The sequence below is a fragment of the Perca flavescens genome, chromosome 12 (assembly GCF_004354835.1).
Source record: "Perca flavescens isolate YP-PL-M2 chromosome 12, PFLA_1.0, whole genome shotgun sequence".
NCBI classification, from domain to species: Eukaryota; Metazoa; Chordata; class Actinopteri; order Perciformes; family Percidae; genus Perca; species Perca flavescens.
In genome coordinates, this window is record NC_041342.1 from 5,265,619 (window position 1) to 5,280,637 (window position 15,019).

Sequence of the window (15,019 nt, forward strand, 5' to 3'; positions counted from 1 at the left end):
GAGCAGGAGAAGCACTGCAAGTAGAGGAGGACATCTTTTTCATGGAATCAACTGTATCAAAAAGAGACAAACCATTGTCTTTAAATAACATTAACTGGTCCTCCCTGTGTTAAACTACCGGTATACATAATCACTCCTCAAGCACCACTTTATTTTGAACAGATACTTGCTTTCATGGATGGCCCAAGCTGAATCCTCTAGTTAAAGGACACTCTCATCATCATGTCAAATTTACAACACCAGCAGTTGTTACAGCCTGTCGACAATAATCCTAAACAAGACTTTTGTAACATGTCATTGGTTTAAGTTGTGGGTTTCATTTGCCTATCTATGAAGGTTTGCGTGTGTTCATAATCTGTGTGTGTGTTTGTTATCTCTATCAGCTGCTGCATGACATATGAGCTGTTAAAGATTTGAGGTGTTGCCACAGTTAAGGCAGGACCATGGAGCCAACGACAGCCATAGATGGGCATGCACACGCACACAACTTTCATAAGTAAAATGGGCCGGCAGATATAAATTGAGCATAACAGAGGATTCATCCAAGTTATGAAATCCTAAAAGTCAAACAACTTATGTATCTTCCCAGCAGTAAACAATATGTACTGTACTAATCAAAGTGTATGTGACCAAAGAAGACATTAAAGTAATTGGCTTACACAGGCTGTTAATGAAGGGTATCTAGGCAGTAGAACTGCCTGTCTAGTCTGCACTTTCAAAGATAGTCCCTCATTTTGATTTCTCAGTTAAGTAAAACAGTTGGTGTAATGTATCAATGTAATTAGCTGTTTTGACACAAACATTCAAACTTAGAAACTGGGAAACCTTAGTTAATTTCAGGTAAGGCTTGCACATACTAACAAATAATTATGATGAATACTTGTGGACTTACAGTGCTTTGTCCAGAAGCTGCTGTTTCTCCTGGAGCTCCTGCTTCAAGCTCTCTACTTCCACCTTCAGCTCGATGTTCTGCAACAGATGAAAGTAGTAAAGTCAGTCATCGGTTAATCGCTCATTACACATCATCAACACACGTTGCAAATCATGCAACAGAAAAAGACCATATGTAACTATGGTGCAATTATCAGTGGAAGTGGATGGTGGCCAATTACTATAATATACTTGTTAAAGTGATTGAGAAACCCTGCAATACTGACAAACAAATCAATTTTAAGATAGATGTTTTATCTATAAATTCTGTAATTACATAAAAAAAACTAATAAAACATCCTCATACGTCATACTTGCAGACCTAATTACTAAAAAACATGCCAAATATTATATATATATATATATATATATATATATATATATATATATATATATATAGCCACCATATTTGGCTTGGAACAGTTGGTAATTTATTGTGCCTATCTGAAAAATAGGATATTAATTTAAATTTCTGAGGCTGAAACAGTGAAATTGATGGGATGTACAGTATTGTCAAGTGTATTTATCAACATACAAATATGTGAATATTAAAGCTTAAACACATCTATGGTTCATCCACACAGGTGTTTTCACTTAATTAGACCTCCTCTCAGGACTGTGTGAGCTGTAATCAGCCAGAATAACTGAAGACACATGTGTGGGCATGGCCTATGATGACCATAGACAGTATATAAACTGGACCAACAGAGACCAGTGAAGGATATTAGAAGCACTTTTCCGGTGATGGCTGAGCATTACTGTGCAGCCTCCAACTGAGCTTGAAGATGTAGATGTGAGTAACCTGTCTGAAAGTTGTAAGTCTTCTGGTAGCTGTGCCAAGAGAAATCTCAATCATTCCCAATCTTACAGAGACGGAGAGTGTAGGTATATGTAAGGAGATAACATGGGCACAAGGCTAATTATTGATAACTAAAATGCTAGTTAACATTACTAATTAAACTTAAACAGCGAATGTAAGTCGAAACTGCCTGCGAGCTTCTCCTGTACTATACGGTAATTCCTCTTCTAAGCGACAGTAAGTTGTGTGGTTATGACACAATCGTTAGCCTATTATTAAAAAAAACATCTGCTACGGACCCATAACGTGAGATACAAGGTAATGGAGCCTTTTATACATTGTTCTGTTTCTTTAGAAATAAACAATGGACAAATGGAGTCTTTAAACGCTTCAGTTGTAAAGTTATTCACTGTCAAAGTGACATCAAAATGAATGGCAGTCAATGGAACGCTAACGGGAGGTGATGGCTTGGTAGCATCAAAATGGCGCCATAGGAGCTACGCATTCCGGGGAGAGGCTTACCCCCTTGATAAAGACAATATTTGCCTTTCACGGCAGACATTTTGACTTGTCACAGCGGGGAATGCACAGCTGTAACTGATGACATTAAAAACTGAGGAGGTTCTAGAGTCGTGCATGCTGGCTCACTGGCAGGCTTACCTCGACAGCTGATGGAACGGAGTTAGTTTCACCTGCATTTTTCTCGCTACCCCAAGTCAAAATGCCTGCTGTGAAATAGGTCTAATACAAAAGTGATGTAGTTTGTGACTTTAAAGTTTGTAAACCAAAGTAACGTTTCATTATTATGGGGATAAAAACACAATAATATAATTATTCTCATGACCTATGTAGCCTTACAATTTGGACTTATGGAAAGCAGCAAAACATAAACGTGATTAATTGCAAAGCTTGTCATATATCGCAAAGACAAAAGACTACTAAATCTATTTTACATCATGCTGTATATAAATCAGGTAATACAAAATAAATCTTTTCACTTTGTGTAAAGTGTGTCTGTATGTCTGTTCTGTTTACCTGAGGTTATTACAGATTCTATATAAAAAAAAGCACCTTTATGTCTTGTTTCTTACATCTCTTCATCACATGCTAATCTGTCCGTCTCTGTTGCACACTTAAAACATATTCCCTATTATGAAATTATAAAATAATACTTCTAGATAACATTTCTAGGTCGCAACACCTCTGCTGTTTGATTTAGGGCTGGTGAGTGTTGTGTATCATCAGTACAGAACATCTGACTGTGCTGTCGTGGCTGGTATATTTAGAGCAGGAGAATTCCGGGCAGCTCAGATATTCACCCCTGGGGCCAAAGGCTAAACTCCACAGCTTGTTTACCTGTTGGGGTCCACAGGGGACATTTCAGGGCCAATAAGGGCTCTTACATTTGGCTACAGGACAGAGGATTTAAACAGCGGGAGGGGATTGGTGGGGCTCAGTCTTTCCATTCTGACTTTAGAGAGGAGCAAGAGGACAGTTTATCTGTCTGTCTCATCAGATAGCTGATTTATCACAGCTTGACTCATGCTCATTTCAACAGATTGTCCACTTTCTCTTGTCCATCATCTCAATTTTGGTGCTTCTGTCTCTCCTCTCCTCCCTATTCTTTTCTCTTTTTCTGTTTTAGAAAATGTTATGTACCTATTTAGGCATGTCCAAGCCTGTTGACCTTCCCCTGTCCCTGTCAGAGAGCCTGAAACCCACTCATAAAGATTCTCCTGAGAGGCACCGTGAGTGCTCAGCACGCACATACTGCTGGCTGCTACACACACACACACACGCATTCATTCTGCACATGCATCCAAAGCACATAGCACTTACACAATAACTGGTCACATCTTGTTTCTTACAATCATAGTGTAATTAATCAAAGTTGTTAACCTATACATGTGCAGTATGAAAAAAGGACGGCAGAAATTATTTCTAAGGGACATGATGAGGTTGTGTTTAGTAAAGAAGAAACAATGCATATATTATTAATAGCCTGTTTCTGTATCAATCTAAGAGTGGATGTGCAGTGCTTTACCGTATTCAATGTTTAATATGTTTTAAAGTCTTGAGTGTATACACTTTCGTAAGGGTTTATTTACTGTAGGCTCTTTTTTATTTTATTTTATTTTTTAAAAGATTATTTTTTGGACTTTACCACTTTTATTTTGATAAGACAGCTAGGTGAGGAAGGGGGGAGAGAGAGAGGGGGAAGACATGCAGGAAATTGTCACAGGTCGGATTCAAAACCCTGGACCTCTGCGTCGACGCATAAATCTCCCAGTATATGTGCTCCTACTCTACCCACTGAGCCAACCCGGCCACTACTGTAGGTTCTTTAATAACTTTGACACAAAGCTCATATTGATAATTCATTTTCTTCAGACCAATTCATCTCTTAAGAACTCAATTGTACAGTACTAAGTAAAGTAATGCAGCAACTAGAATGTATGCGACACATCACCAGGCGTGCTCTGCACAGCTAAAGACAGTAAATGATTCACCTAAATGCTCTAATAATAAATAATGTAACAACCAAGTAAGAGGAATAGGGATAGACCGATTATGGGCCCTGGACGATTATCGGGACGTTTTTTGGCAGTTCGCAGATTATCTGTATCTGCGTTTTATTTGCCTGATAACTGATAAAGTTAATTCATTAGAAAGGGCTCTCCTTTGGCTCCACTACAGCTGTGTGGCTGTCCCTCTGCTTTGGTTTCACTCACCACTGAGTCTGACTTAATGTCCCGCCCACAACACTATCTGACTATCTTTTACAGTGTATTATGTTGAAAATTTCTAATTTATTAAATCATAGCTAAACAAAGTTTTGTGTTTGGGTTTGTAACATTCCAATTTCTTTTTTTTTAAGATTTCTTTTTTTTGGCATTTTAGGCCTTTATATCAATAGGACAGATGAAGACATGAAAGGGGGAGTGACATGCAGCAAAGGGCCGCAGGTCAGAGTCAAACCCGCGACCGTTGCGTCGAGGAGTAAACCTCTATACGTGTGCACCTGCTCTACCAACTGAGCCAACTCGGCCACCCAAAATCCTAATTTTGACTAGAAGATTTTCATTTTCACTGTTAATGCATATCGGTCCCAAATATCAGTTATCGGTTTCATTAATTACTAATAATCGGTATCGATATCGGCCTTGATACACCAGCATCGGTCGATCCCTAAAGAGGAACATGTATTCCTGTGTGTATGTGTGTGTGCGTGTCAACAACTTGGCTTAGAGTAAGAGAGACATTTTCCCATCTTGAAGCAGCTCTATATATAGACACCCATCACAGTGCACCTGCTATTCTGGCCCGTCCTGGCCTGCCGCCCCCTTAGCAACAGATCCCATAATAACCAAACTGTACAAGAGGAGGGACACGGCTGCACTTTTAAACACTGACAGAACTGTCAATCATAAAGCAAACACACCTGCAACACTGTTACTGATCACCTACTGACAGATATTATAATTTACTCTTAATTCATCTATTGATGATGCTGTATTCCACACTAAACCATTTACATGCGCTGGTACAGTAGCATCACTTTATTTACTTCAATGAAAAACTTGCTAAAATGTGCTATTTTCATTAAAAATGTGTAACTAACAATTATGTTTAGGATTTGAATAATCTGCAGATTATTTTCTTTATGAATCGATTATTAGTTTTGTCTATAAAATGTTACAAAATACTAAAATATGAGAATTCAAACATTTACGTTTAGTTTACTATGCCACAAGATTGAGAAACTGGAACTAGGCAATATCTGGGATTTTCGTTTGATAAAGTAACGATTAGTTATTATCAAAGTAGTTGCTATTTAGTTTTCTCTCTACCCTTTTATTATTAAAGGTTTATTTAGATAGGGACAGATAGAAAAAACATAGATAAACTTCAACAGTCATCTGATGTATGTATCAGTGTTTTTAGCCCAAGCCAATTCTCGACACTTTTTGACTAATCGCCATATTTAATTACAATTTATATCAAATAAATCTCTACATTTTACAATGTATTAATGAACTGACATGACAGAGTTTAAATGTTCTGTATGTAACAAACCATATGGTGAAGAGACACATACAAACACATACAATCACACACAAACATGCGTTGTGATGCATGAGTTGTGTCATATGCACACTAAATAAATCAGTGCACTCAGGCCTGCTCTATTAATAAAATCTTTGGAGTTCTGAGAGAGATCACTATGTGCCCAGGACCAATACACTGGCTCTGTACTGTATTACACTGACATGCTTTGGAGAGAGGAACAGTGACACTCATGACACTCAACCAGCGGGGCAATGAGCAACTCATCATAACAACTACGGAACAAATATTTAGTCTCCAATAAAACAGTGATTAGACCGATAAACCCTTCAGCCACACAGAGTGAGAGATTGTGAAGTACAAGGATTAATATCCAGTCGGATGAAGTGGGATCACTTTACTCAATCACTGCTGGTATGCAGTAATTGTAGAGGATAAGTGGCAGGACGCTAGGGTCTTGCTCGGCTGGATCAAACAGCCATTTAGTTTTTCTCGTATCAAAGAGTTGTTGGTGATCAGAAGGGATTTGGAATAAGGGCAGAAAGTAAGAGGCGAGTATTGAATGCCCACTGACAAACAGACAACAGCTGAACAGGGTCACCTTATTATAGGTGCACACATTACACGCAGATACACAGGGATGCAGATGGATTCATACACTTAGAAACAACAGAGTGCAGAGGCCTACACATCTAAACACATGCATAGAAATGACACACACAGAGGAAGAGGAATGACAAATATTGCCAATTATAGGACCATAATTATAAGAATAAATTATAGGACTTTTTTGAGTGTCTATGATTAATTTGTTAATTGTTTAATAAAGAAAAGTGCAAAGAAAATTGCAAAGAAGAAATATAAAAAAAAAGCATGCAACAATTCTTTAGGTCCCAGAGTAACAGCTTCAAATCTCTTGTTTTGTCTGAAGTAGGGCTGGGCAATATATCGATATTATATCAATATCGTGATATGAGACTAGATATCGTCTTAGATTTTGGATATCGTAATATCGTGATATGACATAAGTGGTGTCTTTTCCTGGTTTTAGGCTGCATTACAGTAAAGTGATGTACTTTTCTAAACTTACCAGACTGTTCTAGCTGTTCTATTATTTGCCTTTTCCTCACTTAGACAGTATGTCCACATTACTGATGATTATCTAATCTAATCTAAGTGTGAAGATATTTTGTTAAAGCACAAATTGTCAACCCTAGAATATCGCCGCAATATCGATATCGAGGTATTTGGTCAAGAATATCGTGATATCTGATTTTCTCCCTATCGCCCAGCTCTAGTCTAAAAAGTCCAAAAGCCAAAGCTATGCAATTTATATAGATAACAAACCGAGAGAATCAACAAACCCTCACATTTGAGAAGCTGGAACAAGGTAATGTTAGAGGACCTAAAGAGATATTTTACTGATTTATATCCAGCTCTGTATCATCTTCGTGTGGGCAGTGTGTTTAGATGAACATAGGGCTGCACGATTATGGCCAAAATGATAATCAGGATTGTTTTCTATCAATATTGAGAGCACGATAATTTATCACAATTATTCAATGTTTTTAGGCAAAGATTTGTGTTGCACTTTCACATGCACTGTGAATAAACAGAGCACTGCTAAATTCCTGCTAATGTATAAATATTTGCATCAACATAAGACATAAGAAAATAAGATTCTTCTTAACCTGAATTCAGCGCATCTCCTAGAAGCAAAATATAATTAAGTTTGTACCGAGCCTTTCACCCAAAATTAAATCCACAGAGGACTGCGTTCACTTTCTTCTTTTTTTTAAAGATAATGTTTTGGCCATTTTATGCCTTTAATTGACAGGACAGCTGAAGACATGAAAGGGGACAATGACATGCAGCAAAGGGCTGCAGGTCAGAGTCGAACCCTGGCCCGCTGCATCGAGGAGTAAACCTCTGTATATGGGCACCCATGCTACCAACTGAGCTATCTGGGTGCCCAAAAGGACTGCGTTCACTTTCATGTTGTGCTACATTCCTGCTAATTAACAAATCGTTGAGTCAAAATAAGACTTAAAATAACTGGTCACTGGAGGGGTTGCTGCTGCACAAAACTCTAAGGAGAGGCTTGCAACTAGTGTAAATGGTAACCCACCTTAAGTGAGCCCGTGCTGAGGTTGTTGCTAGCTTCGAGGCTAACCCCATTCACTTTAATCAGCAGATGGCAAGCACGACGCAGGAACTTAGCTTGGGTCTTGAGAAGTTGTAGCATTTCTAAACACCTCTCTTAGTGGAACTTATTGATATTTATTTTAATAAGGTAAAATACAGAGACTGCTGTGGCACTAAAGATTGAGTCAGTAGTAGGGCTGAGCGATATGGAGAAAATCAATATTCACATATATATGACATATATCACAATATTTTTTGACAAAATACCTTGATATCGGTAAGGTTGACTTTGACTTTTTTCACAAAGTATTTACACAATGAGATTTTTGATGAATAATCATCATCAGTAATGTGTGGCTATAATGACAAAGTGGGTAAAGGCAACTAAAAGAACAGCTAGAACATTCTGATCAGTTCAGAAAAGTAGATCATTTTAATGTAATTCAGTCTTTAAAAACAGGATAAACAACACTTATGCCAATACAGACAATATCTGGTCTCATATTACAATATCATTATATTGCCCAGCCCCAACGTGACTGAATGAATGTACCTGATCATGGACAATGCCCAATCTGCTTAATGAGGGCAGTATCAGCAGTAATACTGATCCAGTGTATCGGTTTGATACATCCACAGATAAAAGATAAAGTAAACACAAACACTAATCTGACCAACTTTTAGTACAGTTTTGATACTTGGTGTTCGCTGTTAACCCGAATTAGTGGACTTACTAGAAATATGCGCGGAAATCCGTTGCCTTCAACCGTCTAAGTTTTTACACAAGGGGAAACTGACCAGGTCAAGTTGTATTTACACAGAGCAGTAAGTTGAGGCAGTAGACAAATTAACTTGACATTAGTAGTCATTACTAAAAATGATTAGTAAACATAATTTTTTTCTGGAGTCATGTTGTCTAAAATAAGCATGTTAAGTTAAAGCTTTAGTGCGTAACTTTATATATTGATGAACGTCCATTACATTCAAGCCATTGCCAAATGAGTTGATACAAAGCTAATTCAGACTATCAGCTCCACAAAACTCTCTGTGTATTTCTCAGCACAGCTATGTTCAGGAACTGGTGTGGGCCGGCAACTTTCGCACGCAAATAATCGAGTGAAGATAATTACCTCGACTGAAGAGTCAATCATGTTTTTTTAATCCTCCGTGTCCTCCTTGGCTACTCGCACTTATTCTTGTCATTACTTAGAATCCCTCATGGGGGAGAAAGAAACTAGGCACTATAGCTTTAAACATGCAAAGAAACAACTACAAAAGATAAGGCTACTTATCACTACTACAGAAATAATTTGCCTATATAAAAATTGTTTTTCCTTTATGACAACATAATCTTAAGAACAATGTATTCAATACATTAATTCCTTAGAAATAGTACAACTATACACAAAAACAGTACACATTAAACATTTCAATTTACAATGTATTGTACTGCATGGAAAGTTTCACTCCAGAGACAGAGTTTCTGATTTCCAACCTGTGTAAATGTCTGTGAACTCTAGGGCTGGGCGTATCGATCTAAATACCAAGATGAGTATTGGTATCGGATCGATACTGTCGTGATGAGATTGATACTTTTGTTGCAGTTTCTCTCTGAGTTCATGCGAACACAGCGTCTCTCCAGTTCTGTGTGCAGTGTGCAAACAACGCACCTCTCTCTCTCTCTCTCTCTCTCTCTCTCTCTTTCCTCCCCCTCCCTGCTCTGCCAGAGGCAGAGAGCAGAGAGTCAGAACAGTTAAATTCATATTTATACATTGTGGCTTTATGTACTTATTTTGCACAACTGACATTATTTTTCACAGATATCTGTGTAATGTTTTTTGGTTGTGTTGTTGACTTTGTTATATTTATATTTTGTCACTGTATATTATTTTATTATTGTTTTATATTGTCCTAGTTAGTAAATAAAAACATTTAGATTTGCCCGTGTTTTATCATAATCATAATCAACTAACTTAAGGCAAAATCACAAAATTATTCAATGATCGTGATTTACAAGTAAAAAGTATCGTAATCGGTATCGGCGATACTAGTCCTGTATTTACTTGGTATCGGATCGATACCAAAATTCCCAGTATCGCCCACCCCTAGTGAACTCATCTTCACTGTCCAGAGGCCATCAGTCCCCACCCGGGTCTCGGTCATAGTGCAACAATAAATGGAGCTAAACATGAATGCTAAATCAACCATACAAAACTAGGACCCAGATAACATAAATGCACACCCAAAACATTAACAGAATATTATTAAAACACACTTTAACTAGCACAGAAACCGTTCAGAACATATTTTTATTTCCCCATGAGCCTTTGCATTGCTTCAGCGCAGAACAGCTCAAATGACCCTGCCCCTCCCATACAGAAACTTAACATCCTTAGTTATGTCTGCTGTATATGATCTGTGCACTGCATACTTAAGCTGATTATTACAAACAACTAATTTGATTTAGTAATGAATATGGTTTTTAACAAAACATGAAAGAATAAGTAGTGACCTCTAAAAAGTTTAATTACAACTAAATCTGGGTTTACAGTGTACAGATACCAAAACCCAGCCCTGCCAATGGCTGACACACATTCTGTCATGATAAACCTTTTTTTAAATGTCTTATCATAGGGTTATTGCTGAGATTCTATCATAAGTTTACAGGTGTGTCTCACAGGGTCTCTATAGATTTGTAGTGTAATCTAGTTTAGTATATTTGGGCTATGGGGTAAAACTGTCTCACTTAAGGGCATAAAGTCTTCACAGGCCCCAGTGTAAGACAACGATGCACAGCAAAACTGAGGTCCAGCTGCAGAGGCGTCAGACACAAACTACATCATCCTGAGCAAAGAGTTAGCTAATGTGTAGTCCTTCGCAGGCCAGCGTTATCTAAAAACAGCTACTTGGGTAAAACAAACCACATGGCAGGTCACATCACCTCAACGCATCAGTGGGACAGCTGGGTCAACAAACAGTAGAAGTGGCTAAATAAAGCAACTCTTCAGGAAAACATAGCTGTATACAGTCAAGATAACAATCACCTGACTGATAAAGACACAAAATTGACTCTTGATGACCTACTCAGTGCCAAATCTCTCAAAATCAATGATTTTTCATAATTTTCTTGTTGGTGAAACAACATTTGGCCCCTAAACAGCAACTCCCCACACCACTTATATATAGTCCCACTCATCACCACTCATTTCCTCATGCTCAGTGAGAGGCACCCTACTCACCGTACGATAGACATCGTCACTGCTCTCCTCGTACTTCTGCTGTATCCTCTCCTCCAGGAAGTAGATGCGGAGCTTGAGGCTGAAGTTCTCCTTCTTCAAGTCATTTAGGTGCTGTGACAAAGTACGGTAACCGTTAGACATGACGGTCAAAAAGCACCGAAACAGCTTGACATGTCCGTTATAGGTCAGAAATGAACAGTCGTCTTCGACCTCTCCATATCATGGGGGAATACGGAGTCCATTTTAAAGGACAGCAACTGTCATGACATGTCCATGTGTTAGAGTCCGGTAACCGTTAGACATGCTACCTCCTTCTCCAAAAGAGCATAACGTCAAAATAAACAAATTATTTACAAAGTGGTATCCTAGCCTCTAACAGGCCATTGGGATAACCATCTACAAACACACACTAAAACTAACACACACACACACACACTAGAGTCTATAGTGCAGAGGGCGACTCTGCAGCCCGGCCGGTCAGAGATGTAGCCATTTCAGCTCCATGGTGTGTTCTGGTCTGCTAGGGGGACTTGACAGGTGCTTATTTTAAAGGAGGAGACATCCCTGGAATCCCAGACTGCCAGGGGAGATGGGTGGAAGGGGAGAGGAGGGGAGGAGGGAGGGTGTAGGGGGAGGTAAGAGGGTCAGGGCTCAACAGGCAGTTGTGATATAATGGGAAATCTCACCCCACTGCAAAACGGGAGCGCCGAAAGGAACAAACAAGTCCCTTTCTGCCCTTTTCATTTTGTCTGCCTTCTTTCAGATGTAATGAAAATAAATGTAATTTGTCCAATTTAACCATTTCCCTATCTGTTTGTGTGGAGGTTGATCCCCATTGAGAGAACAGCTGAAACTGTCCACACAGCCTGCATGTTCAACCCAGGCATGTTATATAATCACAGTGACTCACCTTTATTTAGTCTCTACCAAATTAGGGATATGACAATCTTTGTTATAGTTTGCTATTTTGCATATTTATTACTTTAACACACTCCACTCCTCTTCCAGCTAGGAAACACTTGATTACAGAAGTGTTTCTTTGGGGAGACATTGTACAATTACACCCTACTTTGGGAGTTTTCACTAATAAATGAACACTCTGCAACAACTACAACTACTTAAAGTAATTTAACAATTTTATAGTATTACAATGCGTCATATCTTAACAACAGATCTAATGGTTTGTGTATTGCACCTTGATCTTCAAAGTAACTAGTATAGCTGTCAAAGAAATGTAGTAGGCTACAGTAAAAAGTACATATTTTTGTAAAGTAGCCTAATATATAATATAAATACTATAGTCAAGTATACATATCTCACAATTTTACTTAAGGTAATGTACTTTCTATCACTGGCCTTAAATCTCTCCAGAAAATAAGAATATGTAGCATGAGAGTAGTGAGTGACATTGTCTCAAAATGAAAAAATATAAAAGAGCCTCAGGTTCAAGAGGTCAAAGTTCTCAGTCAGACCAGACCCATATCATTAGAGTATTATATTTACATTAATTAACGTTTTCTAAAGATTAACACAGAGTCAAAGGACACAGTCTAATGTAAAAAGGGTGATAGCCAACACAAGAATTATCACCCAACTAAACAGCTTTTGTTGTCTCTTTTAGCTAGCTATATACTAGGCTAGGGTATAGCAATAAATATGTGGGTTATAGTTAATTGTTTGGTAATAAAGTTAAAAGTTAAAGATAAGATAAGATACACCTTCATTGATCACCAGTCTCAATAAATTCGGTTTCAGGTAGTAGCAGGTAACAATTTCAGATGAAGAAAGACAAAATATAACAGAACAAAACTGATTAACCCAGAGAGAGCACTCAGACAGAGTTAGAAGCAGAGTCCCTATTGGACTTACAGACGTTTGGTGGCAAGAAACATTAGTCCAAATGAATGTTGCCTGGAAGTGAAACTACAGCTGTATGCTAACATGTTAGCCAAAACAATTTACTGTGATGAGTGATGATAACATGATGTCACAAGTGACAGCTTGTTCTTCTGGTTTTGTGCCCCCTATTGGCCCAAACCCAACAAATGTAAGCACTTAGAAAAGTCCCTGAGACTTGTCCCTTGTTTCTTTTGCACTTATTTTACTTTAGTTAGAAGCATAATGTTATTAAAGGGGATGAGTCAATGTCATCTGACATTTAAAAGGGAATGCATTTACCATATACCTATGATAGTTACAACAGTTATGCTAAAATCAGAAACTCCCCTAACCAGCATGGGAAGGCAGAGGGGCTAGTGAGACAGGTGAGTGGAAAGAAGTTGGATGAAATAGGAGAGCTGGGAGCCACAGCGCTATTAATAGGGAGGTGTCCTGAATCTCACAGAGCGGTGAATCCCTGAATGTCCCACAGTGAGATGAGTGAAAAAAAAGAAAATGACACAGGGTCCACCAAGTCCTTTTTGATTTCATAATGAAAGCTCAGCTGAAATCAAGTTTCAAGACAAATGCAAATACGATGCAAAGAACATCAATGTGAAGTGACTGAGACATGCGACCAACACATGCAGCTACATCATTATTAGTTCTTGATGCATTCGGTGAGTGTGCCCATTAAAGAGTCACATTACGTGCTGTTGCTAAATAATTCTGAGCAAAGATAGGACAGGCGCCAACCGGAGTCTCTCCACCCAACATTATGGATGACATCATGTACATAGTGTGTGTGTTTTTAAACTCCACACTTGGCACAACTCACACACTCTCTTTTCAGCTCTCCATCAAAGACAAATACATAGGAGTGAATGTGTGTAAATATGTGCGTGCAGTATGTGTTTATAGCTGTGTAAAAGTGACACAACCAAGAATTGGCAGCCATGTAAAAGACTCCAGCTTTGAGTCCTTTCATAAAGTAACTCCAGCTTTTGTGACTGGTCTGTGACACGTCCCGTTTTAACAGGGTTCAGTAGCACCTCCAGAATAACTTTAAAGGTCTGTCACTGGTGATGAGTTTTCAGTGACAGTTATAGTACTTGACTTGCGTTTTTTTTTTTTTTTTCTCCAGATCTGGTATGTGTCATGAGGTGCTGAGGTGTGTATTGTAGAAAAAGTGTGTCGGACTTCATCAATATAATACTGGGTGACACAGCCTGGATATTTCAGAGGATAATCAGCCATACTTGTGTAACAACTTGTGTTTACAAAGAGAATAAGCTGCAGATTCTACTATTGGGTTCGTGTCACATTACCAGATTATCTCCAAAGCACTGTGTCAGCGCTGAAGCAAAACAAATGGAGGCCCGAGTTAACATTGTGGGATAGGGGAAAGTTCTGGCTTGTTTATATTTCTTTAAACCAATCGTTTTGGGGTGCCCTTGCAAAACAGATAGTGGAGATAGCGCAAGGGGAGGAGAATGCCGGCAGAAGTAGGCAGCCAATGGAAGGCTTTATCCCAACAGTCTACATTTGGTGAGTCAAACTACTATAGGGTACACTGCAAGACTGCAAATGGACAATGTACACCCATACAAAGTGGGTTACTTGTGTGCTGTGTTTACCAGAAGAAACTATTGATTAAGAATACTGTAGGTTCTAGAAAACGTTCCCTGTGGTATGTTTTGTTTGTCTGGGTATGAATTTGGGTCAGAAATGGTCTCCATGCTCATTACAACACACTGCTGTCAAACATCAAAATATAGTCTTTTTTTACAAGGGGACTGGTAGGCTTACAATGCCCAATAATATAGTGCAGGATGAGAAATCCTGAAGTGGGCCATGCTGTACCCAGAGGCATACTTTCACCACCAGGAGGGTTCAGGGTGTTTTCCATCTGCTATCATCAGCTGCAGGTGTTCTCTCTTTCTGTAGCTACGGCAGTTTA

At 38.6% G+C, this 15,019-nt stretch overlaps 1 protein-coding gene across 1 annotated transcript in view; it reads right to left on the bottom strand.

Moving 5' to 3' along the window:
* The window catches only part of wu:fj49a02 (myomegalin), a 48,345-nt gene that overhangs the window by 31,291 nt on the left and 2,035 nt on the right, over positions 1–15,019 (bottom strand). Inside the window, exons 4-5 of the mRNA XM_028593971.1 lie at positions 11,182–11,292; positions 893–969 (exon numbers count right to left, since the gene is read on the bottom strand). Coding sequence (XP_028449772.1) covers positions 893–969; positions 11,182–11,292 — 188 coding nt within the window. The remainder of the gene's footprint in view (positions 1–892; positions 970–11,181; positions 11,293–15,019) is intronic.